Genomic DNA, 26,412 nt, shown 5'->3' on the forward strand with positions numbered 1-26,412 from the left:
CGAACCCGGAAACTCGCTGAGCGACGAACGTCTAACATTCGCAGCTCTACGAGCATCTCCGCTAACCCACCCGCGAGCATGCGCGGCTCCCTTTCCCTGCGCATGCGTATTCAGAGCTTGGCGCCATGCGGGAACGCGGGCGGAAGAGTGGCTCCGCCGTGGGGCCCGGCTTGTACAGCGCGGCTGCCTCGGTCCTGGCCGGACTGGAGCGCCGGGAGGGTGCCCTCAAGACCCTGGTCTACGGGAGCCGATTCCAGGCGAGTAGAAATAAATATTTGCATGTATTTGCATAAATTGGAGTGACAAGCTTGGCGAAAGGAGGGGGCTCTACAAAACGGGGTCAGGCAGATTTATGGCAGAGTCGGAGGCTGCTGCCGACTGCGATGGTGCAAATGGAAACGCCACCTGCGGGGGCTGTCTATCTTGGGATGTCAATAGCGAGTGGATGACGTCAGAGAAGGGGGCGTCACCTTCAGGCCCTGCATCAGATTGGCCACTGTGGGGAATCAGCCTGATGAGGCAGGGGAATGGACCAACTTTGCTCTGGTCCAACAGGTGTATTTTATAGGAGGATATAAAGCCACTTTGTTATATCAAGCCAGGCCATTCCTGGAGTTAGAAGGGACCATAAGAGTCCCACAACCCTGAGATTAAGAATCCTATGCTCCACTAGCTCAGCTATCCAGGTGTTCATTGATGCACCTAACACAGTATTGTCTACTCTACACTGGCAGCAGTGACTCTCCAGGGTTTTTCTGGCAGTCTTTTTAAGTGCTCAGGTGAGTTGCAGAAATACAACTAGCTTTAAAAAAGGCAAATGGCACCTTGAATTAAAACAATAAAATAAGAAAAAGCTGAGCTGCAGGCATTTTATAGTTTGAACTCGTAGCCAAGAGAGATGATAGAAAAAGAGAGGGGTCTGCTCAAGCTGAAGCTGTGCTAAACTGTTAAGGGGGGGGGGGCACCTGAGACCTTCCAGATGTTGCTGGACTACAATTTCCATCAGCCCCTGCAGCCTGTGCATCCAGTGGCAAGGGATGATGGGAACTATAGTCCAACAACATACAGAAGGTCATGGGTTCCCTGGGGTAAAATGCAGAGCCCAGCTGTCCATCAAATTATTATTTCAGGTGTGTGCAGGGTGGGGGGTCCTTCCAAACTTAAAAATAGAATTCCCTGTTAGTGCTTGTTACCTAAATCAAATGCTCAAAGTGGTCATAGCAGCAAGTAAAGCAGCCCCACTCCCAAGTTGGCATCTTTCGAGTGTTTTGGACTGTGTTTTCCATCCGTACGAGCCAGCAGGGACTAAGAATGGCCATGGGGCTGATGGGAGGTGTAGTCCAAAGCACCTTGGAAGCAACAGCATGGGGGAGGTTGGAGTAAAGTGCCCACTTAGCTGTAAAACAAGGATAGTCTTTGCTCCATTAGCGACAATGATCCCTGCCACTCTTCCAGAACCCCCGGCTGCTCTGCGCCCTCGTTTCGGAGACCCTTCGCTATTCTCCTGTGCTGGACTCTATACTGGAGGCTGCTGGCTTGCTCCGTGCTGAGAAGAAGCTGCAGCCGCACCTGGCAAAGGTGAGTATGAGGGGCGGTTGCAGTCACAGCCCCTGGGCTCCCCGATGCCCAGAACAAGTACCCCGTGCTGTCGCCCACTGGTGCCCCTCTCCTTCCTTTTCAGGTGTTGGTGTATGACTTGCTCTTTGGCAAGGGCCTGCGTGGTGGCGGGCATGGCAAGGTCCTGGTGCTGAAGCATCGTGCCCGTCTGCAGGCCGAACTCGCCCGCTTGAAAGTCCAGAAGAAAGTGAGCCGCAATGAAGATCTGCTGCCACCGATGGCGGCAGGAGGGGCTGGCCAAGGTAGGTGGCTGGACGTGAGGTGCCTTGCCAATATCTAGGCTACTGCACTGGAAGAACCTATCTTAATATTTCATGGTTGCCAAAATGCATATTCTGCAGAATCTCCCCAAACATAATGCTGTTCTTGGGAGACAATGCACAGGCTCTGACTTGGGCTGACTCCCAGGGAAAGGTGCTTTGAAGTGGGGCAGAAAGACAGGGAAGCAGGCATTGGGAGTGAGCAGCTCTGCAGCCTGGATAAGTGCATATCCTGGTGGTGCAAAATGAGGCTCCTGGTCTATCAAGTTTTATTTACTTAGGAGAATTTTTAGACTGCAGACTCACTGCTGTCTCTGCACCTCAAGACCAGCTACAGGGCTGGAAGGGAGTGGGAGTCTTCATGGTTGATGATGAAGGAAGACCAGCATCTCAGTTTGAGAACTCAGTATCCCAAGTTCCTTGTTTGTTTCCAGCCCCTCGAGTGCCGCGATACGTCCGAGTGAACACCTTAAAGACATGTGTGAGTGACGTTGTTGACTACTTCAAGCGCCAGGGCTACTCTTACCTGGGTAAAGCAGCCAGGTGAGCTTGACATTCCTACCCTTCTGCTCAGACCCTGAGTGATCTTGGGAGAGGCTGGTACTTTCAAGGTGTCTGCCTGCTAGCCAGCAATGGGCTCAAAACCGTGGCTAGATTTGCTTGCTGTTCCTGCTCAGATCTCTTCCAGATAGTTGAACGCCCTCCAATTGGAGGAGGGGGAAGAGCTTTTTCCCTTAGTGGGCAGATTCTCTCTGGCATGGATTCCCTGCCTTGGGAGGGCACAGCTAGCTGGCTCTGGGCTGTGTGGGTGTTGGGGACCTGGAATGAAACTTAATTCCACATCCCATTGTATTTCCCTCCAGCTTGGAGGATGTGAGCTCCTTGTCAGGGAAGAAATTCCTGCTGGATCCCCACCTTCCAGAGCTGCTCATCTTTGCTCCACAGACGGACCTCCATGAGAACCAGCTGTATGCAGCTGGACATATAATTCTTCAGGACAAGGTAAGGGTGGCGTTCTCTAGCTGTGGCACAGGAAAGTGGGGGAGGGTCATTTTTGCCCCAGCAGCCTCCTACTTGTTGCCCCTGGAAGTGCTGCGTTCCTGAAACAGACTTCTGCTTTCTTCTAACTGTGGCTTCAGGGTTCCTTCAGGAATTGTGTTTCCATGGACATTGGACTCTGCCTTATACCAAATCAGATCACAAAAATGTTGGTTGCTAACTCTGTTTTCACCACATTGGTGGGGCTTCTGAAATCTGGTGAATGCAATGCAGCAAATGCTCGTCTTTGAGACAGATGTGCCCTTTAAAAGACAAGAATGTAAATGTACCCTTACTGGCTTTTGTCTACAAAGGAGACAACAGCTTTTGGGTGCTGTTCGGTCTGCCTGCTTGTCTCCCTAGGTGTGGGTGGGAATAGGCTGCCAGGGTTAACATGTGCTTGTGGGGTGCTGAGAACAGCCTGCTGAGGCCAGGGAGTGTTTGGAAGAGGCAGATCTCAAGTTCCGCTTTGACTTGGCTCCTCTTGTAGGCCAGCTGCCTGCCTGCTTTCCTCTTGAACCCCCTGCCGGGGTCCCACATCATCGATGCTTGTGCTGCCCCCGGCAACAAAACCAGTCAGCTTGCTGCTATCCTGAAGAACAAGGGGTAAGTACAGGGAAGCCAAGTAGGTCCTCAATGGTAAGAGCCAGCTGGGGCAATTGGCACCTGGGGGGAGAGATGCACCCTGTAGCCCAAGGCTACACTGCCCCATCTCACTCTAGGCTTAGACTTTAGTGAGTTTCAAGAGAGGCAGTTCTTGAATAGTTTTATTGCTTTATTGTTCGGCGTCCAGCACGCTTCCCCCTGCGAGCCTCTGCAGGTCATAAAGCAATTAGCAATTAGCAAAGTTGCACAGCGGTTGTGTGTCGAAAGAGCAGTAAATCAGTCCCAAACGTTTCTTCTGTCCTAATATCTCTTTATTGGAACAAAATAGCGTATTTACAGTCTCCAACAGCCATCCGAGCTAAGCTGCATCTTCTCTCTCTGCTTGCGCCTGAACAGAATGCTTTCGATTCCCACTCAGCACACAGCGTTCCAAGCTGCTTTCTTCAAGTCCTGGCTTACTTCCCTTGTAAGCCCCACCTCTCAGGCTCGAGGCATAGAAGGTTAACCCTTCACTACACCCAACAAGGTTTAGACTTTAGTGAGTTTCAAGAGAGGCAGTAAGTCCTGTGTGCCTGTCTCTCCTCTCCCCACCAACCTTCTAGCTCCCAGGGCCTGCCTTGCCCTTTATGGCCAATGGTGCCGCTTAGAGGACCTGGAGCAGGAGAGAGACTAGGCCCTGCTTCATTCAGTTTGACAGGTGTGGGTCCTGCTGGCCCTAGTGAGAGTTATGATTGGCTAAGCTCAGTCAATGGGAGAGGGAGACTGGGCTGGGGTTTTCAGGGTGGTGGTGAGGAGTGTCAAATTCTCTGGAAGAGGACTCTGCCCTCCCTGACATGCTTGCTGTGTTTCTTCCGGGTTTCTCTCTCTTTCTGACTTTCTGACTGTGAACACTCACGGCGCTTTTCATACTCTCAATGTACAGGCAGATCTTTGCCTTTGACCTGGATGCCAAGCGCCTGGCCACAATGAGCACCATGCTGGTGAGGGCGGGGGCCACCTGCTACCAGCTGGCACACCAAGACTTCTTAGCCACAGACCCTGCTGATCCCAAGTACAGCTCTGTGAGATACATCCTCCTGGATCCCTCGTGCAGCGGCTCAGGTGAGCAGGGGAAGGGTCTTGGAGAGCAGATATTCCCATCCTGTGGAACTCCAGCTTTAGTCTTGCACAACTGCAAGCAAATGTGCCCTGGGGTGTCAGGGTTTTGCGTGCTGAGAGATCAGTGAGGCAGTAACTGCTCTGGGGTGGTCCTAAGTGCTTGGCTACTCAGTCTTGGTACCACAGAGGTGGCCTCTGAGCCCCAGGCAATCATCTGCTGCCCCTCTTAAGCCAGGAAGAGAAATTGGTGGATGTTGGCCAGGGAATTATGGTGCATTTGCTTTTATTTTTTTATTTTTAGTCTAGCTAAGGATACCTTTGGCCCTTCCTCTTCCCAATGGGGTGAGTGATGGTCTCTCCAGAGTTTGTGAAACCTGGTGGAGTTGACCAGGGTTCACTTTATGAATTTATACCAAAGGCTTCCTATGGAAACTTCCATAATACAGACTCTGGTGGGCCGAATAATCTCTGGACTCCTACGTTTTCTGCACTGTGAGCTCCAGCCCAACCCTATAGCAAAGGCTGCCTATTTTAGGGCAGGGCCTGCCCATTAGGTGTGCTCAGGACTGGGGGCCACTTGCTGCCAGGCAGATCCCAGCCTGGAAGCTGAACTCCAGCTACCACCAACCTAACCTGCTGAGCCCCAACCCTGCAGCCTTGGTGCAGTTGTAGCCTATAGCACCAGGCTAGGGAAGGCTGGGTCCGTCTCATGTACCTTTGTTCCCAGGAATGGTCAGCCGGGTGCCAGTTGAGGAAGAGAATGCCAACCTCCCTGAGCGCCTGCAGGCGCTGTCCAGGTTCCAGCGGAAAATGCTGGCTCATGCACTGAAGTTCCCTGCTCTCCAGCGCCTGGTCTACTCTACCTGCTCTGTGCACCAGGAGGAGAATGAGGATGTGGTGCTGGATGTGCTGAAGCAATGGGAAAAGGAGTTCAGGTACTGGAGAGGAGGGGGTCGGGCAGAGGGTAATGGTGGCCGCAGGGCTCAAAACACAGGCAGGCTTGACAGAGCTGGCTTGGGGGCCAAGGCGGTTCAGCCTTATGCCACCTTCCTGGAGGGGTTTACCTAATACATTCGGACATAGGAATGAGGATGCAAGGTCAATAAAGGAGAGGCGGCCAGAAGGGCCAGTTAGTTAGTTAGTTAATCATTCATACCCCATTCACAGGTTATAGCATTAAAACACAATATAGGCAACTCCCAATTTACGTGGGGGTTCGTTCCAGGGCACTGCACGTTTAATTGAAATTGTGTATATTTGAAACACCATTGAGAAAGCCTGCAATTGCCCCTTTTTGTGACATTTTTGGGTCACTTCTGGTCGTGCACATATTGGATATACCTAAAACATTTGCTGCCTATATTAAAAACAAAACTTACCATCAAAATAAGGTGTGTTCTTAAAACAAACACCTCGAGCGTCAAAACCCAGGATAGAGTTTAGCCTCCTGCCTCAGGAACCTGTACTTCTTCCGTCCAGAATCATTTGGTGACTCCTGCTGCATCACTGTCCTCTCCGGACGCAGCCAAGCCCGGTACAACCTCCTGTATTTGTTACGAAGTTAAGGATAGGTGCCTCCCCAAGACTGAAAGTGGGTGGGGTGTTACCTGCTGCTTCCATTGCACTACCAGAGGGAGGCCACAAGGGAGCTTGCCACTCACAGGAGTCTTGCCTTTCCCCTTCTTGCAGGCTGGTGGAAGTCCTGCCTTCCTGGTCCCAGCGGGGCTTGGCCACTTGCGCCAAGGCAAAGTGCTTCCTGAGGGCTTCCCCAAAGGAAACACTGACAAACGGCTTCTTCGTGGCGGTCTTGGAGAGGCAGCCGGCGGGAGCCTCCGGGCCCAGGTGAGTGGGGCACTTGCTACCCTTTCTGCTATGCTGGAGAAAGGACTGGAGGGGCATGATCCAGGCACAACACTCAAGAGGGGACGCAGTGGGATTTCTGGCTTCAAACCTCCAAAGCTACCTGGAGCTTCCCCACACCCTCCTGCAAACGCTGTGTGGGCTGATCTTTTCTATATCACATAGGAAAATGAGGGTACCTTTGTTTAAAAACTGAAACAACAAGTTAAATGTAATTAAATATGCATTTGGTGCTGGGGCGCACATTATATACTGCTTTTTGTATAATTGAGTGAAAACAGCAACATATTTTTTTTTGTGGGGAAACATAACACTAATCCAAAGTTTTGAGGATTCTAGTGTAGACACAGCCCTCCCTGTTATCCTTTTATACTAAATCACATGCTCCTATTTAAGCAGCATGCAAAATAGGTCCATGTAGCCTAACGGAAGGCGGCCAAGCAGGCCTTTGCAGGTTGCTTTGATCAGCCATGCTGATTCTTCCAATTGTGTGAAGCAGGGCATACACAACCCTCCAGGCCTTTTTGATCCTCCGAAGGTCACACTCCACTCAGTCCTTCTGCTTGGCTGGAACTTGGTGATGCTTTTTGCTTACCCGGCTAGAGGTGGTGGGACTTGCAAGCCAGAGCCATGGAGCTTCAGGAAGAGGGAAGGCTTAGAGGAGCTGGGGATAGAGGGCTGCTTGTACCTTTGCTAACACCTGCCATTTTTGTGCCCCTAGCTCCCCACAAGAGTTCTCCCAGACTGTCAGTGAAGTAGGTGCAGACCCGTGCCTTCCTCTTAAGAAAAAGAGGAGGAAGAAGAAACCAGAGACTTAAGAAGCCTTGTAGGATTGACTTGTAAAGACAATCACAAGACAACACAGACTCTGCTATAGGAAGTCGGCACCAGAGAACTTTGCAGGCTCTGGAATAAAAGTTTGCACAGAAGTGTTATTCTCCCCTCTTCTCCAATTTATTCCAGAGTGTTGTGAATCATGGCAGGATGTTGGTAGATGAAGATAGTGGACTGGCCATTATTGGGGTGGTGGGTGCTGTAACTTAAAAGGCACCCACCCCGCACTGTTTAATTCTACTCTGGGAAGGAGCTGTCTTGAAACTACTGGTCTTTGCCATTTCTGTCTGCCCAGAACATGCAGTCTGCAGGTACAGACCCAACGTCACTGAAGCTAAGCAAGGTCAGTGGCCTATTACCTGCTTGGGAATGACATGTGTGTTGCCTTTGCTGGAGTATAAATAAGGAAATAATTTTGTGCTATGCAGATCCATCTGAAGTGGGCAGGCCTCCTCCATCATTCAGGAAAACCCAGGGGTGAGTTGGCTGCTGCTGCCTTTGGGAAATACCTCCCGCTAAAACAGAAAGACACTCTCCATCTCAAGCAGTTTTGTTTTATTTTAAATCAACATAAGCAAGGAAAAGAAATTGCACATTCACGCTAAAACCCTCAACAGGAATGATCCAAGTCTTCATTGTGACGTTTTCTTTTTTTTAAAAAAGTCAATCATTCTCCTCATCCTCACAGACGTCATCCCACTCACACAGTTGACGCTGGCACTCTGCACACAATCAATGGAAAGGCTGCAGCCTGGGGTGGCGGGGAGGGTCCCAAGCTGTTTCCCTTTGCAAGCTCAGGATGTGGTGGCTACCTGGCTGGGCAGAGACGTGACTGAGGTAAAGGGAGAGAGGCAGCCCGAGCTCAGGAAGCACTTGTTGTCTCCACTTTCACAGAATTGGGTTTCTTTTGGGGGGGGGAAGGGATACAAAGGGGGTTCTTAAAGACAGCACCATTCCCATAGCAAGGCACTGCTCCGCTTATTACCAGCATGCCAATGTCAGGCAGTGATCTGTGGAAGCCTCGTTCTTTTAGAAACCTCCCCCCACCCCACATCCAGGGGCTGGATGGAAGCTTTTGGCTACTGCCTCTCCAATAGCCCAGACAGAACGCTCACTCCCCATGCCAGGCACCCTCTAAATGTGCAAGAGCTCTCAAGCATTACAGGACAGACAAAGCCACATCCACATTATAAAACAAGAACATGGAATGGGATGGGGCGGGGGGAGGCAGACGAGGGGCTCCCAGCCTGAGACTGTTGCAGCCCGGCCACCTCCCGCTCCTCAGAGCTCCCCACCCCAGCTAATTTCCTAATGAACAGCTTTGCACTTTCACACACTTCTATGAACCAAGCTTGAAGGAATTCAAAGGCAATTTAGCTTAAATACAAAAATAAAGTTTCATTTTGTTAAAAAATGTTTAAATATTTTTTTTCTTAAATTTAGAATTAGGCAGGCTCACGCACACACTCTCACACCGTTGTCTCCACTGTATGAAAAAAGCTGGCAGACACTGGGCTTTCGCGCTTCAAGAGGGATGCGGGGGGGGGGGGGGGAGAGGAGCTGGGATGTTCTTTCCCAAAATGAAGGGAGCTCCTTAGAAGAGGAGGGGGTGCTCTTTTGCTTGCTGGAGCCTCTTGCAAGCAGTGCTGTGTAGTAGGGCAGCCGGCATTGTGCCATGGCAACCCTGGCAGACTGCAGAGCCCTTCCACATTGGAGCCTCTTCTCTCCCCCCCCCCCCCAAATCCAGTGCAGGGAGTCAAAGGCGCTGGAGCTGTGCAGCCCTGCTAGGGAGGGCAGCCTTGCTTCACCTCCCTCTCCTCCTCCTCCTCCCAGATGATGCACACAGAGCCGCCCCCTGCTTAGCACTGTCAGCCTCCCAGTCTGAAAACTCCCGAGTGCTTGGCTCCACTCGGCACACGTAGCCACGCAGCAGCGATGCTGCTACCACCACCGTCCACACCCAATTCGGCGGGGTTCGTCTCCCTTGGAGACAAGACAGCCACCCCCCAAAAGAAATGTTTACAGCAAGTCCGGCATTACCAACATGCCGCCACACATACAATTAAATTCTTCCTCCAAACTCGATTCACAGAGCAATTGAGAAAAAAAAAAGGAAAGGGAAAGAAAGAACACATTCTGTGAGCAGAACAGACAGACGGATGATTGGGGGGGGGGGAGATGGAAGAGGACAGGGGCTCAAGTGAAGCAGCAGCAGCAAGGGGGGGTGAGGTGGGGAGCTACCTCTTCGCTCCCACCCCAGCATCTCCCTGCCTGCGGAGGGGGTCCCAGCCACGGAGGAACAGTGATTAGTGTTTCGGCGAAGGGCCCCCAGCACAGTGACTGCAACCATGGAGCTTCGGCAAGGTGGTTTTGCCAGCTGCAAAGGGGCTCTGAAGGTGGTGTGGGCCACAGCATCATCGGAAAAGGACCCCAAGCCCTTGGTGTGGGGGGCCTCTGCCCTGGATCAGGAGAACCTTCTGCCACTTGTCTCCAGGAAGAGGGGAGGGGGCTCCAGGTGGAAACTGGCACACCGCTGCTGGCCTCCTCCCGGCACACTGCCCTCCCTTGGCAGCCAGAAAAGGGAGCAGGTTGAGGTAAGGCAAGAAGGTGGATGGGAGGGAAGAGGGATCCACAGGGGGCTGCTCACATGGGGAAAGGGAAAGTAGCCGATATGTACAAAATTTAATCCAGACTCAGTCATGGACTGTTCAAGTAAAAAGGGCTTGGTTTCTCCTGTCCCGTTTGAGGGGGTAAAAATTGCTCTGGGTAACTTCCTGCGGACGTCAGAGACAACGTGGCCCCTAGGCCAGTCAGCCCTGCTGAGGGTGAGCTGTAGAAGCAGCAGCCTCCGTTGGGCAGGTGCTGTGCCCAGGCCAGTCTAGGCCCGACAGCAGGTTGGCCGGGAGCTGGAGCCCAGCCAGGAAGTCTCTCTTGGCTACTTCTTTCGGGTGTGCTGCCTCCGGGCTTGTAGCCGCTGGCGGGAGCCAGTCTTGGATCCTGCCCCGATGGAGAAGGTGGGGGCTGGGGGTCCTGCAGGGAAAGACAGAGAAGCAACAAGAAGCCCCCATATCAGTCTCGGCTACATAGACCGTGGTCGGAGGGCTCACAGCAACAGCCCCTTCTGCCACGCAGGGCCGGCTGGATGGGGGGAAATGTATGCTGGGGGATCCCACAGCCCCCCACCATTCACCCAACCCCCTCAAGTTCATGGGAGCAAGGAAGCAGACAGAAATCCTGTCCCATAAAACTGCTACATCTTCCCAGACTCTTACCAAAAGGAGGTCCGGCACTTCCAAAGGTGGGGGTGATGGATGTTCCAAAGGAAAGGGTGCTGCCCCCCACTGTGCCCGCACCTGGTGCCGGCGAGCTCTGCCCAAATGTGGGTGGTGGAGCTCCTAGAAGACCAAAAGGTGGTAAAATGAGAGGCCGACCAGAGTAGGGACATGCATCCAAGGGGAAACAAAGCCAAGATGCTAGTCTCTGCGCTTTACTGCATGGGACTGGGAGTAAAAGAGCCAGTCCTTCTCTGCCTTTGCCCTCCTATGCAAGGCCAATTGGACAGAATGAGACAGGTCAGTCTGGACCCGCCTGTCTCCCAGCCCAGGGAGAAATGTCCCCCTCCTCTCTCAACATGCCTCAGTCTGTCACTGACATGGAGGACTGAAGCTTCATGCTCCAAAGCCCAGCAGAAAGGCAGAGCGAGTCCAGCAAAGAATAAAAACCTCGGCATCTGTGAACACCCAGAGACTTTGCATGATTTATTCTGCTGTCAAAATCCAGGCTTTGGGAAGATCTAAAACTTTAGACTAGGAGTGGAGGAAAAGGGATGGAAATAAGGAGGAGGGAGGAGCATGGATGTAAGACCTGGATTCAGGGGAGTGAGTGCACACAGAACCTCCATGTGGCAGGGAAAGCGTTTCTCTCCTCCCTTCCCCTACGTTTAACAGATTGTGCCTGACACTGTCTCACAAATTCTCAGGCTTTGCAAAGAGAAGAGGGTGAAGAATGGTGACAGTGGGCAAATGCAGTCGTATTTACAACCTGTTTTTTAAAGGCGGCCAACCCTGGAGAGAAAGGAGCTAGGGGCATGGCTGCAGCAGACCCACCCTGCCCTCCACCTCCCTTGCCCAGGACCCAGGTATGTGTGTCCATCCCAGGTTGGGGAACGACTCACCTCCAAAGGCTGGCTTGCTCTCTTGCGTGCCAGGGATGTTGAAAGCGAAACCAGAGCTCTGGCTCTGGGCCCCCAGAGGGTTTTGTGCCAAAGAAGATCCAAAGGGTGTTGCCGCTGCCGCTGCCCCTGCTGCCCCAATCTGTCCACTGCCAAAGCTAAAGCTCACGGGAGCCGCTCCGGGACCTGCAGTGCCAGCAGCAGCAGCTGCACCCATGCCAAAGGCATTGACTGCTCCAGGGGCCTGGTTGGCTGCCCCAAAGCTGAAGGGAGTGGGAGCTGAGCTCCCAAACACTGGGCCTCCTGCACTGCTGTTGCTGCTCGTGGTCTGAGTGTTGGACCCAAAGCCCGACGTGGTGGAGGTCGTGGCCGTCCCAAAGGAGAAGACAGAGGTGGTGGCTCCAAACGCTGGCTGGGTGGTGCTTTTTGCACCAAAGGATGGTAGGGGCCCAGTCCCACTGAAGGGTATCTGTGAGGGACTGCCAAAAGCTGGCTGGGCCGCTGGCTGGGAGAAGCTGAAATGAGATTCAAAGCTCACAGGCCCTGCAGATGGCTTGGTGGCTGCCTGCTGACTCTCGGCAACTGTTGTGTCCAAAGCCAGCTGGCTGGTGTCCGTTGGGTACGGAGGCGGTGGCTTGGAAGCCGTGCCAAAGCCCCCTGTGAATGCAGAGGCGCCGGACCCAAACATCAGGGGAGGCTGTGTTGTGGCCGAAGGGGTCGTTGTGGCGCTGCTGTTGCCGAAGAGGCTGAAGCCTGCTGTCGTGGTGGTGGTGCTGGGAGCCGCCTCTGTGTTGCAGGAGGGTGCCTGGCTGAAGGCAGAGCTCACCAAGGGGCTGAGAGTGGGACCTGTGGGGGCAACCTGCTTGCCAAATTGGAAAAGGGGAGCAGTGCCGCTAGTGGATGGGGCCCCAAAGAGCGAGGGATGCTGGGATGATGCTGGTGCGGTGGCAGAGGTGCTGCTAGGTGCAGCTGTGGAGGCCGGCATGGTGGGCCCAAAGCCAAAGACTGCCTTGCTTGAGGAGACAGCTGTGGAGGAGAGCAGAGCTGCTGCAGTGGTGGTCACAGTGGCCTCCAGGGGAATGGGGAACCCAGGCGTGGCTGTGGTGGTGGAGCTGCTGGCGGGCAGGGTGGGCACGGGCGCCGGCTGGAAGGTGAACGGCGAGGCAGCTGCCACTGTTGCAGGAAGAGCTGAGGTGGCTGGTGGGGGCGGAGCCCCAAATACGGGCTTGAAAGTGCTGCTGGAAGTGACAGGAGGAGCAGCCAAGGAGGAGGGCAGAGTCCCAGTAGCTGGGGCAGGCCCAGTCGTGGTGGTGCTACTCATGGAGAAACCCAGCCCCTCGCTCTTCACCAGGCTGCCAAAGACGGGCTTGAACATGGGTGCTGCCTCAGGTGCAGGAGAGGCAGTCGTTGTTGTTGACACAGGGGCTGCAGGAGGGCTAGTAAGAATCCCAAAGAGGGTGCTGGGCTTCGGGGCAGAGGCAGGTCGTGCTGGAGTCTGGCCCAGCTCAGAAGAGGAGGCAGCCATTGGGCTGCAGGTGCTGCTGGCAGGCTGGGCAGCACTGGAGGAAGAAGACAGTGCTGTAGTAGCCAGGGGCGCTGGGACACCAAGCGACAACAGTGGGGCCTTGGTCACCTCAGGGGAGCTCATGGGCATGGAAGAGCCCAAATCCAGGGAAGGAGAAGGAGCTGACAGCGGAGGGGTCTCTGCAGCAGAGCCAGGACCTGGAATAGCAGGGGAGGAAGAGCATTGTCACTATACCAGAGAGGAAATGCTGCTCAACAGGGAAAGCTCATTAACAACAGTTCTCTGTTTTGCATCAGACAACCACTATTTTTTCTCAATGCCCACCCAGCCTCCTCCTTCATCAGATATCACAGTCTTCAGCTTGCCTTTAAGATGCAGTGTCAAATGTTAAATCCTGCAACTTGTATATTCTCCTTCAGCCACCCCAGCTGTGATTACATACAGGGAGGTTGAAGAGGGCCGAGACTGACCGTACTTTTCTCTCTATAACACGCAGATTTTTTCTCCAAAAAAGTAAGGGGAAATGTCTGTGCGTGTTATTGAGCGAATGTGTGGTCCCTGGAGCCAACTGGACCGAGTGTAGGGGCAAAAATTAGATCGCGCAGTCATGGGAGGAGGGAAGCCAGAAAAGAGGAAGCTATGCTTCCTGCATTCTGCCTCAGGGTCTTACTGCCCACCCGCTTCAGTTTCGTTTCCTGTGTTTGCTCAAACGGAACAAAGAGCAGGGAAATCCCCTGCCCTCCAGGCAAGCAGAGGGGAAAGGAAAGGATTGCGTCCTTCCTTCCAATTCCTCTCCGTGCTCTGGTGCTGCGTCCAGGGAAGCATTCTAGGAACTCACAGGCAGCCGGAAAATATGCAGGTGGGGGGGGGAGAGAGAGAGGGGGGGCTGGCTTGGGTGGGTGGGTGGGGGAAACTTTTGCCTTCCTTTCCTCCCTCCCGTTAAACCCCTCTCCTGCATTCTTAGCCAGCTGCTTCTCTGCACACCCCTCTTGTGCTCCTTGTCCCTTCTGTTTTTCCTTCCCTCCCCACTTAAAACGTGGTTACAAAGCACAGATCCACATGGATCCTCAGGATCTTTGCATTGGGTCACCCCAAATTCACCATCAGATCACATAGCATGTCCATGGCTACAGCCTGCACCAAAAAAATCACGCACCCACTGTTGCCTGGGGCTGAAATGGTGCAAAAACGTGGTTACAAAGCATGGATCCACATTTTTGCATTGGGTCACCCCAATTTCACCATCAGATCACATGTCTGTGGCCACAGCATGAAGCACAAAAATGATACATCCACTGTTTCATTCAGAATCCCCCCCCTTGTTTTCCTCCTCTAAAAACGATGTGCGTGTTATGGTCAGGTGCGTGTTATAGAGCGGAAAATACGGTAACTCATCTGTCTTGACAGAAACTAACATCTGCACACGGCAAAGAAGCAAATTGTGGGGGAGGGGAGTCTGTGCCCTCAAGAAACTTGTCAGGAATTCCAGAATACTGTGCCAACCTCTCTCTCCCCACCTCCTCTGATGTAGTTAACGTTGTCCATTAATCCCTGGAAAGTGGCTTAGAGTAACCAGCTGGTTTTGTCCTGAGACTTAAGGTCTCCCTGATCTTAACAAGACTGGACATTCCTCAAGGAAGACTCTTCATGAAGCTACAAGCAAGTCTATCGCACATAGGAGCGGGGATTCCACAGACCACGTTAAGAACAACCACCTGCAACTGAAACTCCCACCAGCTGTGGGCTAACACTGTTCAGCTTCCTCCAGTCCCAACATTATACAGCACTGCTGGCTGTGGCTGATAGGAACTGCAATCTCAGAAAGGGAAACATGCCTTATAGAGCACACAGACGTAGAGCAGGGGCAGTCAAGTAGGCGCCCTCTCCCCACATGTGGTTGGACTACAGCTCCCATCATGCCTAGTGACTGGCTGTGGTTGGCTGGGGTAGGTGGTAGAAATCAACATCAGGCTGGCAACCCTGGAAGCGGTTCTCCTGCAAGAAGGCACTCCAAATTAGAGAAGCTCCCAAGGTAGGAAATTCCGACTCCTTGAAAGGAAGTGTCACCCAAGCTATTTTTTGTGCCCCCTTGAGAAACTGCAATTGATCAGCTTTTAATGGTGCGATGCCTTAAAGAAACCAAGTATCTCGGATGCTTTAGCCCCCAGGGTCATTAGGTGCCCTCCACCAGATAAAAACCCCTCTGGAATCTCCCTCCCTCCCTCCCACACCCCTTTCCAAACCAGCATGGCTAGGTTTCTGCAGCAGGAAGGCCCTTGGGAAGAGCTGCACCCTCAATCACATCCCCCAAGGCCTCCCCAAACCACTCACCAGCTTGCCCTGAGGAGCTCTGCCCATCTTGCATCTTCTTCAGGCTCTCCAGGAGGGGGTTGGTGCTGGCAGCTGTGACAGCCAGCGACACAGCGGTGGACTTGTTAGGTATTGTCCCGAAAGACAGGGTGCTGGGTGGTGAGGTCATCGGCACTGAGAGTCTGGGAGTGGAATCTGTTGGGGAGGACCAGCATGCAAGGAGCAGAGTGCTTAGGGCTTTAAAAAAATGTATTAAGCAGGATATAAATGCAGAATAAACCCAGGGGCACCCAAACACAACAACCAAGGAGGCAACCAAATGTACAAAGCCAATTGATAGACCTGCTATTCCTGAGAGCCACTAAAGGGACCTTCTTGAGGAGATCCAAAATTCCCTGTTTTCTGTTTTATTTTACTCTGCAAGCCCCTTATTCCAATGCCCTCCCCTCCCTAAACTTGAGGCAGTTCATACACAGAGGGAAGAGGGTGCTCCTACCAGTCTTGTCCTCCAGGACTCTGTTGAACCACTGCAGAGCAGCCTTCTTTTCTGCATCCAGGTCAGCAGCAGTGACAGAATAGCCCAGCTGAGGCGGAAGAGGCTGTGGAGAGAAGAGGAGGGACATTGCTTGCTTCAGATGAGCATGGCAGTCCAGTGGGCCCAGAGGAAGGAGGGAAAGCCCTCCAAGGGGCAGCAGAGGCAGCAGCCTGACACCAAGACAGTCTACCTGGCTCAGCCTTGTTTACACCAGGGGCAGTCAAAGCGGTCAGCAACCTTTGACTCAGTCAAGGCAAAAGGCAGTGAGTCAAGAGCTTGGCACTCACTCATTCTCACTCACTCCAAGCTTGTCCTCAAGGCCAACTAAGTCCAGAAAAAAGAACAGAAGGAGCGTACCATGGTGAAATTATCTTCCCGCCGAGTGGAGAGCAACTGGATCTTCCGCTTGCGCTTGCCAGTGCTGCCTGATGAAGGTGGCGACACTGGTGAGCTGTGCCTGCTCCGCAGGGGCATCTCTGCTGCTGCAAGAAGAAGAGGCCAGAGTTGGTAAGCCTGCGGTTTTATGCATGAGGCCCTGCCCAGCCAAAGGAGGCTTGGGATTCTGCAGCACTGGTGGCCTGTTTCTAAATACTGTCACTTTAAGCTTCTAATAAATCCCAGGTGGACATAATGTGAACATGGGAAGTGAGAGGAAAAACCTTCTAAAATGGGGTGGTTGAGACGTGTAGCATCCAGCACTCCAAACGCTGCTGACAACTCCCCTCACTCCTGACAGCCAGTGTGGCTGAAGGCCAGGGATAGCGGAAGCTCCAGGGAGATCTGGACTGCTACACGTTAAGATACACCCCCTGCCTCCGGCCATTCTAAAGTCTTCCCAACTAGCCTGTATTGAGATAAACATTCTGCCCACCCGCCCGCTCCACCCACCAAGAGTTTTGCGTTTGTTCTTTTTTTGCTTTAAGATCATCACAACAGTATCAATGCCACATCTGTTTCCTGCTCCTGTCCACCTTTTTATTAGCAAAGCATCCCTGCCCCCCTCCACCTGCCTACTCACACTCATTCTTCTCTGCTGGCGCCTCCTTGTCTGTCCTCACAGGTGTGGAGTTGATGGACTGGTGAGACTCATCATCCCTGGAACAAAAGGAGAAAGCCAGTGAGACCTGACTCTTGAGGACTCATTGCTCTCAAGACTCTGGCAGGTGAAGGGGTGTAGCTACGGAAACGGATGCCTTGGAGGACCCTTGCTATAAAATGTACCTTGTGCTGTCCGAAAACACCCACATTAAGGAGTCAGCTTTTCCATTTCACAGAATCCTTCTACCTATTCAAAGGCAAAGTTGGTCTTGTACAAGACCTCTAATGCTTTCACTCAGAAACAGCACTCTTTTCCAGAGGGTGCATCAACATAGGAAAACTGTGGCAATGTGAAAGGAAAGGGAGGTGTTGCTCTGGATGCGAACCATGGGGAAGGGGGGAGTCCTTGAACCACCCCCCCTGGCCGGCCTCCTGGCCCTTCCTGGCCTTGGCCCCACGCTGCCACAAGCAGGCAGGGAGAAGATGCACTCACGTGAGGCTGGCATTGGGGTATCTTGCTTTTTTGTTCGGCCTCTCAGGTGTCTGAGAACGGGAGGATGCTGGGCTGGAGAGAGGAGAGGTGCTTGGGCCGCTCCTCTTCCACACCTGGAGGAGGGAAGGAAAGAGGACAGCAGAGGCAGAGTGAGATGGCAGCATCACACATCTCTTAGCTGGAGCTCTAGTGAAACCACTTAGCACAGCCTCATCCAACCTGAGGCCCTTCAGATGTTGCTGGGCTACAGTGCCCATCAGCTCCAGCCAGCAGATTTAATCCAAGAATGGAGAACCTATGGCAGCATTCGAGGCATTGCTGACTGGAACCCCCATCACCCTGACCATTAGTCGTCCTGCCTGGATGGGCTGCTGGACTCTAACAGCATCTGGAGGGCACCACAGATGCCCCCTGTCTTAACAGATATAAAATGAATGAAATCCTGGAACACGGCAAAAGTCACAGCAAGATCAGAGTAATGCAATTATTAAATCTTGCCTTCTATGTTAGCCAACAGATGAAGTAACATACTTTGTAAGCACGTTCACACCCTGCTGTTCTCTCATATAATTCAAGATGGAAGTGCTTTCTTGGGGGCTTCCAATTCAAGCACTGACCAAATCCAGACTGGCTTCATGTCCGCCAGGTAGCTGGGTGAAGGGCCAACAGGCCAACCCAGAGAATTAGAAGATAAAATAAGATGAAGTACGATGATGCAAGAAGTCAGGACACGGAGCAACAATGTTCCTAGGAGATGAAAATATTTTTGGAACTCTGAGAGGCCTTTCATGTTCCATGTCCTAAAGGCATTTCATTTCAGGGATAACTTTCAAAGATTAACTAAAGCTATATGCTGTCAGCTGGGCCTTCTACAAGTGGGAACTCTCAGGGGCATCTCAGTTGTCCAGTGTGGCTTTGCCATCCCCATGTTCAATTTTATCTAGAACTAGGGCAGCCTTCTGCAAACTGGGCTCCAGATGTTTTGGACTATGACTCATCAGTTGCAGTCAACACGCCATGAATTATACCAGTTGAAAATGTATAATCTCTAAAAGTGGGAGGGACGGGGCCTAAGCATGACTTCTCAGGTATAAACTTTTGGTTTTTTAAATATGAGAAAAACAATTTAAACATTTCTGTTGAAGTTGAGACTTAAGATGATGAAGACCATTGAAACGTAAGTACTGTAACACTGGATTTAGAACTACTGATTTTCTTATTAATTTACACAAAGGGATTGCCGCTCAGTTAATATATTATGACTTGTGATGCTAAATATCTCCAGCCTCCCTGACCATGGGGAAAAGAAGTCAAGGGACCGGCACGTACCTGTGAGAGGCCCCGGGTGGAACTGTAGGAGCTGGCGATGGCATTGCGGATGGAGCTAGGGATCCCCCCTACAGGCAGGCTGTTGATGGAGCTGAGGGAGGAGGTACGCGACCTCTTGGAGGAGCCTTCTTCCAGGCAGTGGGACAGGAGGAGACAGCGCTTCAGGGAGCCAGGCCTAGGGGCAAGAGGCAGAGATGGCAGTAGCACGGTGAGCCACCTTCGACAGGGCTCTCCTTCTGTCAAAGCCTTGCTGGGAAGATGGCCTTTTACAGAAATCACCCCACAATTCATATCCAGAAGAGCATGGAGAGATTTGCCAAACCTCGAACTTCTCTCCACGCATATGAACAATGGCCTCAATCTGCCTCTCCTAGCACAACCATGTGCACAGCAGCATTTCAGCGCCAAAGGACACACGATGAAGTAGATCCAATTGTGGTTTCTCTCTTTTTAAAAATACTTTAAAGCAGGCGAGGGGAGGGGAGAGGATGGAGGTCAGGCCTCTTAACTTGATTGGTGTAACAAGTACTGCTCCCCTACACTCCACCATTATTTGTTAATACTATTAGGAGGAAGCCTTTTTCCAGGCAAAGCTCTCAGTACTTACTTGGGGACCAAAGATGCTGGGGCGCCGTTGGCCACCAAGGGCTCAAAGGCAGACTGTCCACTCCCGCTGCTATCATGGCGCCTGGAAGGGGGGAGAGAAAAGGGAAAAAAGGTCTTCAGAAAATGTAAGAGGATAGCCGCCACAAGCATGGATCCAGCTCATTACGATACTGAGCAAGGCCAACTCAGCTCTCAGCCTGGCAAGGCAAGGGATGGCATAGTGGCGGATGCCAACAAGCTTGGAAGACCCCAGTTTAAATCTTTGTGCAACTTAGCAGGTGATGCAAGGGGCTGGTGGTTTACCATTTCATTCATTTTTTGAAGGGGGCTATTCAGAAATTTGTCAAATGGTTTTGAGAGAGGGGTCTTGCTCTTTTAGATTTTTCAGCTAATTGAAACTGAAGCCCATCTCAGCAGCCTCTCACCCCCACAAAGCCACATTGCAACAGTGCCATGGTCCAGTTTGGAAGCAAAGCGAAGCCAAACCGTAACTGAGCATGAGGCTGAGAATGTGTGGGTGTAGAGTGAGAACCATGATTGCCACACTCCTCCTCCTGGCTGTGCAACCTGTATGACATAGCAATACGGGCTTGGGATTTGTCTCCCCCATGCAAACACAAGCCCAGTTGGAGGCCCAGGAAGGAGGAACAGCACCTACAATTTCAGCTGCAAGCACCTGAATACTCAAGCACTTGTACACAGGTCCCTTAAACAACCGTGTAGTTCACTCACTTAAGAGACTTGGGGGATATAGAGAGTTCCAACAACATGTAGGAACCTGAGGCTCACTATGTCACCAAGAACCCACTCCTGCCTTGATAGGGGCAAGGTACGACTTGGGTTGTTTCTGCCTTTTCTCAGTGATTAAGCATCAATGGTTCTGAGGCCGACATCTTCAGTCCCAGGATCTCAGCCCCTTTGTGCCCTAACGGATGCTGCTGGCAACCAGACAGGCCACTGCTGACTGTTACCTCCTCTTGCTCTCCTGGCCACCTGGGACATTCCGGTCCTCCTCTCCCTCCTCCTCTTCCTCCACGGCCCTCTTTCGGCTCTCCCTGAGAGCGCTCAAGACCGTCTCTTTGGCGCATGGGTCCAGGGTACTGTTGGGCGCTGCAGAGAAAGCCACGGGGGAAGCCAGCTGCTCCAACCTGTGAATAGGAAGAAACAGTAGTCATAAGGAATCGGAGCTCTCCTGCATCCCAACAATATGCTCTCACCCAGGAGGCAAGGTGTCCCCACCCGCCTGAATCCAGTGAGATATTGTTGGCAAGAGTTATGGCTGCAAGGAGTCTCTCTGCACATCAGCCTGAGGGCTGGCTCATGACCTCACAAAGCTCTTCTAGGGCAACAAGCTGATGCTGATTAAGAAGTCATTCTAGGGCCATCAGCTGAAGAGGAGGAAGAGAGGGTTGGCCGCTCACACCAACCAATCAGGACATGGCCTAATGAGGCAACAGGGCCAAGTGAGATTTAGGCTGTGTACACACCTAAAATCAAAATCAAAATCCACCAGAAGGGATCTCCCCAATTTCTCCTAGCTCTACCCAGCCATTTTAAACATTTATTGGAATTGTGTTTTAGTTTGGTTTTTTAAAAAATGTTTTGGCTTTTTGTTTTGTCTTGTTGCATTTTGTTCTGCTTATTGTTTGTTGCTTTTGTTAATCTTTTGATTATTAAAATATAAAAAATAAACCCATGAAGGAATTGCTTGGCTTGGGACAGATCCTAGCCAGAGACTTACAGTGGGGAACGGCAGAGGTTGCTGTCTGGCCGAGCAATCTTCACCGTCACAGGGCTCCGGGCCAGGCTGAAGTTGTGGACAGACAGCCTGTTTTTACGCCGATATCCATCCCAGCAGATTGAGGGCAGGGTCCCCAGAGAGGCGTACTGTGCCTGCTGGATGGGGTAGCGCCGCCGAGGGGACAGCATAAAATGAGGTGATGCAGAGAGGTGGTCCCTGAAGAGAGAAAAGAACATGGTCAGTCAAGACAGAGGGAAAGAAGATGTTCAAAGAATGGCTGGCCTTTCCTCAAAAAGTACCAGCTGGAAAAGGAAACCCTCAAAGTGAACAGGCAAGTTCTCTTCTTGGCCACTACAAGGGGTTTCTTTTCACAACCATGATCCACTTTGTAAGAAGAACCTGGGGGAAACTACACACGTTCAAAAGCTGAGCACTGATGGCGCTCTGAGTGTCGATAACCTCAGCCACAAATAGCAAGACACATGATCCACCAGTTTATACTGCCGGTTGCTTTACTGCCCTGGCAAAATACTTGGCAGACACTGTCCTCACTACACCAACCTGAACACCAGTGCAGCAGTGGCTGGATTCAAGTGTGGAAGGCTTCTGTTATTCATCTGAAAGATATACATCAAGCAATCTCCATCTAATTGTTAAAATCACTGCTGAGCTGTTAAGTTCACCTAACCTAACAAACACACATGGAGGCTGTGAAGCTCAGATATATCACATCAAATGTATGGCATTCTATTGAACACCCACATGAGCTCATGGAAGGAGAGAGGGGCTCCTCTAACAGTTTAAAGTTGGCTGATTCATGTTCAAAGAAATGAGGTGCCGAAATGGGCTCCCCACCTACTTCATAAGGAAAAGTCCTGCCCCAGCAGCCTCTCAAGACAGGAGAGGGATATGCTGGAATGCTTTCCTCAATTCCTTAATGCAAGGCAAGCACATCAACATTCAGGCCTATGACTTCAGGGATGCCTTTATGTAAGGCAATTTCCTGCAGAAGACAAAAAGGTATTTCTCTCTTCACAGCACACATTTCCTGGACTTGCCATCTCTGAACTCATCACAATGCAGAAAGTTTTGGACAAGCCACTTCCACACAAGGGACTGGAATGAAGATGCTGAGAATCCAATCCTCTGTGAGGAAACAAGCAGATCACACTGCAGCTACAAGAACCACCACACCCTGCATCCTGATGCTTCTCACATTAGCCATCCTGGTGCCTCTGGGAAGCCCCCAAGCTGGGGGGAAGGGGCAGCAACCCTTCCCAGCATCTGATTCTGCCCCTGAAGATGTCTGAAGGTTCCATTCAGCCATCAACAACCCTCCCCCTCCTCTGAACATGCCATCTAAGCCAGGGGCCAACGCTACAGCTTGCAGTAAGCAAGCCCCATGGATTAATCCTGCCTACAGAAGCATTTTCTTGTCTACTGACAATCAAAGTAATCAGCTACCTGATGTTCCAGTCTTATGGTGGAAGGAATTCTCTATATAATCTCACCATTTCCTATATGCCATGTGTAATTTGATAAACATCTATCTAGTCCCTACCTTAGTAGTGTTATTTGCTGCTAAACAAAAAAGCCTCCAATACATTAGCCTTTTAGAACACAAGAAGCTGTCCTACACAGAGCTTGGACCAAACTGGTCCACCTAGCTTAGTACTGTCTGTATTGATTGGCAGAGGCTCTCCAGGGTCTTCAGCAGGGGACACTCTCAGCCCTTCCTGGAGATTCTGTCTAGGTTTCTGTCCTACCACTGGGACACAGCCCTACCCCTCACAGGAAAGCTATTGCCAGCAAAAGGACACATGCCTGAGTTGGGTTTTTTTCTTTATTGTTTAGACCATTTACACACCTAACTATTCTGGCTGAAACCAACATCACTCAAAGTGTCTAACCTGCCCTTTTTAAAATACAATGGTAAAGCTGATAAAGAACAAACAACAGAATCTCTCTCAACACAGTCTGGCAACAAGCACAACTGTTGATCCCAAACTGGCACATTCAGCCTTGAGAAAAAAGCCTGGCTGGTCTCTAGGCAGTGATGGGGCTCCTTCAGGACATTCAGCACCCACTGTTTTCAACTAAAGCACCTGGATTAGCACCACACAGCAGGGTGATTAAATGTTCCAAGGCTTTGAATGAAAGTGAAACAGGAGGGAGGGGAAAGGAAACCTGAGCTTTTCTGTGTTGGGAGCCCCAAGAGGAATATGACAGGAGCTCTAGAAGAAGAGCAGCAATGGATGGGGAACTTGGAAGGATAAAGAAGTCCAGGATCTGATACTAAAATAATTTAATGAGAAGGGAGTAAAAAGACAAAAGCTGAATGACACTCCAGTGCACTGTCAAATGACAAGCCTGGCCAGGCAAGTTATTGTGACTAACTGCAACCAGGGCCAAGAGTGGGAAATGATGCAGAGCAGAAAGAGCAACCGGAAGTGGGAGGAATGCAGTGAGGTGGGCAGGAGAGGTTGCAGCCCACATGCTGCTCCAGGCCATGCTGGGGGAAAGGTCTTGCCTGAAACCTAGTGTCCTGATCTGCCCTAAGCTCCCTTGGTCCCCCACAAGACCTTTACCAAGGGCCCCCCAGAGACCCCTCTAGCAAAATCACTCTCTTCTTCCAAAGTTATCCTGGAACCATCATAGCTACAGAAGCTGCCTCAATACAAAAGGCTAAACCCTGGGGAACAGAAACTGCACTTTTAGGCAGGAGCTCAACAGCAGGCAGGAGGAGTGCCTTGCCCCACATGCAAGTGAGAGGGGTGTGTGTTGGAGAAGGAAGGAAGGCTGGGTTCAAGGTGTGGGAGGCGAACATGTGGATGGTTGAGGGAGCTTTATTTTGCACATCCACGTGCCCAAAGATGAAGAAGGAGCTCCCTAGACAAGCTGAAGACAACCAGTGGAACAGGAAGAATAATGGACAGGGTCAGCTTCTCTTCGGTTTGCTTTCCCATCTCCAATAAATGGGCATGTGCTCTGCTGGAGGCCCTGCACAAGCAGCAGGCGTCTTTCCTCACCACAACCCCGCATGTACAGAGTGCAAAAGAGCGCTCCTCTCTTCCCCCGAGCATGGGTGGAAGTTGTGGAGAGAGGAGTGTGACAAGCTTCTGCCCCCTAAACATGTGCAGAGTGCAGAAGGGCGCTCCTTTCTTCCGAGCGTTCTTGGGTGGGGGGCGTGGAGAGAGGACTACCCGTCGCCCTCTTCTTACCCGCAGCTCCCTCTTTGATGCTGCTGCTGCAACTGCCGCCGCTTCCTTTCGGGCAGGACCGGGGCCGGTGAGGCGTAGCAGCATCCGCCCCCCATGGCAGGGCCCCCGTTGGCCAAGGCGGGGGAGAAGGCGCGGTGGGGCAGCGACGGCGGCCCCTTCATCTCCTTCCCGAAGCCGCCGCCTCCCGCCGAGGACGAGGCGGCCGCCCAGGCTCCCCCGGCCGCCGCCGCCACGACCAGCGAGAGCGCCGCCCCGGACAGGCCCAGCAGCAGCACCAGCAGCGACAGCGACGCCGCGGCCGCTGCCGCCGCGGCCGCAGGGAAGGCCCAAGCCCGGCCGCCCTCAGACGACCCTCCGCCTCTCCGCCGGCCCCGCTGCTGCTGCTCTCGTTCGCGAGGATTCCGCCGCCGCGACGGAGGCCACCAGCCCCAGCCGGGCCCCGACGCGCCGCCGCCCCGAGACATCGAGGCCCCGACGCGCCGCAGCCGCCACAGCCACTCGCGCTCTTCCCTTTCCCGTGCCCGGCATGCACCGCGCGCCCGCGCGCGCCCGAGGAACAAGGGGGCGTGGTCCGTGGAGCTCAACGGCACGGGGGAGGAGGAGGGAGGGAATAGGCGTGGCCTGGAGAGAACGCGAGGCCTCTTTCTGCGAGGCGGAGGGGAGGGAAGGAAGGCGGGAAGGAAGGCAAGTGGGGCGGGGCGCCTGAAGCGCTGAGGTGAATCTGAGTCGCTTTCTCTCTCTCCCCCCAGCCTGGGTTGACCCCTGGGCAGGCGGGGATTCAAAATGGTCTCCCTCGCAAGTGTCCCCGAATTGGCCATGAGGAGAAGAGGAGCCCGGCTAACAGGTCATAGAAAATGTCTGGCCACAGAAGGAGCTGAGGAGATGTTCAACAGTGGTTACAGTCACAAAAAGGGGGAAACAAAAAGCACGAATTACGCGAATAAATAAGAATAAAGTAGAAACAGTAATAGAAATAAATTACTAACACGTATTAGTAAGAAAAACAACGCACACGGGGGCAACAATCCCCTCATGGAGGTAGACTGCGATGGTGCTTGGAGGTTCTGAGTGCATCCAAGCAAGTCCTCCCAGTTGGAATGAATTCACCAATGATTATGTTATTCATTTCAGTGGGTCCACTCGGAGTAGGACTAAGTAAATTAAAATCCTTCGATCAGCTGCCCTGGATTAAGATCCAAGGTGAAAGGGGAAAGGCAGTGCTGGTAGACTCCACCTGTCCTGCACCTCAGCCATGAGTAGCCAACATGGCACTTTTAGCATGTTGCTACAAGACTCCCAACTGCCTTCAGCCCTAGCCAACATTGCCAATGTCAAAGGTTGATGGGAGCAGGAGTCCAGCAACACCTGAGCTCCCCACATATGTCCTCCACCTCTAGTTAGAGCAGCCTACTCTGATGTGGCCCAGTAACCATGTATATTGGATTGCAGCCTTAAACCAGTTTAAGGATTATCCCTCCTCTTCAGGAAAAACTAGTTCTGTGAAGGGGAGCTCTCCAGATGCAGCAAAACACAGCTTGAAAATAGATCTATTTTTTACCCTTTTAAAAGAAGAGGGTTAAATGTGGGGTATTTCTTTGGCTATATATAAACCATCACCATGCTCTGGCATAGCACCCATTATCAACCATCACCTGGGTGCAACCATCCAATGAAGGCTAGATGGGAAGCAGAGATGCTGCTCCGGTTCAAGCAGACCAACAACTCTCAGCTCCTTTTCTTCCACAATGGTTTCCATCACATTTGGTTCTAATGAGAACTCTGTAGCCAATAGGAATTAGTGCCAGTTTGCTGTTTTTTCCTCCTTTTTCCTTTAAGGGCTTTTAGATTATGACTTGTAGCATGAGGCTTGTATTATTATTTATCTTTGTATGTCACTTTAGGAAGCTATCTCCTATCAAGTCAGGGCATAGATCCAGCAACCTTAGTATTTGCTGAGTGGCAGCAGTTTGGAAAATGCTGGGAATTGAAACTGGGAGCTTCTGCATGCACAGTGGATGGTCTGCTATTGAGCTTCAGTCCTTCCCCAAAGGACTTTGGTTGCCTTTTCCACTGAAGTGCAGAGTAAAAACAAAGGTTTTAAGTACAATTGCCCAGGGTAGGGAAATCAGG

The 26,412-nt window shown here is 52.0% G+C and overlaps 2 protein-coding genes across 2 annotated transcripts; one reads left to right on the top strand and one right to left on the bottom strand.

The window, feature by feature from the left end:
• Positions 1 to 96: 96 nt before the first annotated feature.
• On the top strand, positions 97 to 7,414 carry NSUN5 (NOP2/Sun RNA methyltransferase 5). Its single transcript, XM_080984120.1, has 10 exons — positions 97 to 257; positions 1,456 to 1,578; positions 1,682 to 1,859; positions 2,312 to 2,420; positions 2,741 to 2,879; positions 3,406 to 3,521; positions 4,444 to 4,622; positions 5,347 to 5,554; positions 6,309 to 6,461; positions 7,201 to 7,414. The coding sequence occupies exons 1-10, from the start codon at positions 126 to 128 to the stop codon at positions 7,295 to 7,297; spliced, it is 1,434 nt and encodes a 477-aa protein (XP_080840246.1). The 5' UTR covers positions 97 to 125; the 3' UTR covers positions 7,298 to 7,414.
• Positions 7,415 to 7,853: 439 nt separating this feature from the next.
• On the bottom strand, positions 7,854 to 24,761 carry POM121 (POM121 transmembrane nucleoporin). The gene is made up of 13 exons (XM_080984115.1): positions 24,283 to 24,761; positions 21,062 to 21,277; positions 20,292 to 20,468; positions 19,322 to 19,402; positions 18,715 to 18,889; positions 17,386 to 17,498; positions 16,873 to 16,949; positions 16,212 to 16,336; positions 15,816 to 15,918; positions 15,341 to 15,514; positions 11,488 to 13,206; positions 10,586 to 10,708; positions 7,854 to 10,343 (listed from the first exon to the last, which is right to left on the bottom strand). The coding sequence occupies exons 1-13, from the start codon at positions 24,744 to 24,746 to the stop codon at positions 10,249 to 10,251; spliced, it is 3,642 nt and encodes a 1,213-aa protein (XP_080840241.1). The 5' UTR covers positions 24,747 to 24,761; the 3' UTR covers positions 7,854 to 10,248.
• Positions 24,762 to 26,412: the final 1,651 nt, after the last annotated feature.

This window comes from Podarcis pityusensis, assembly GCF_964106645.2.
Source record: "Podarcis pityusensis genome assembly, chromosome: 15".
NCBI classification, from domain to species: Eukaryota; Metazoa; Chordata; class Lepidosauria; order Squamata; family Lacertidae; genus Podarcis; species Podarcis pityusensis.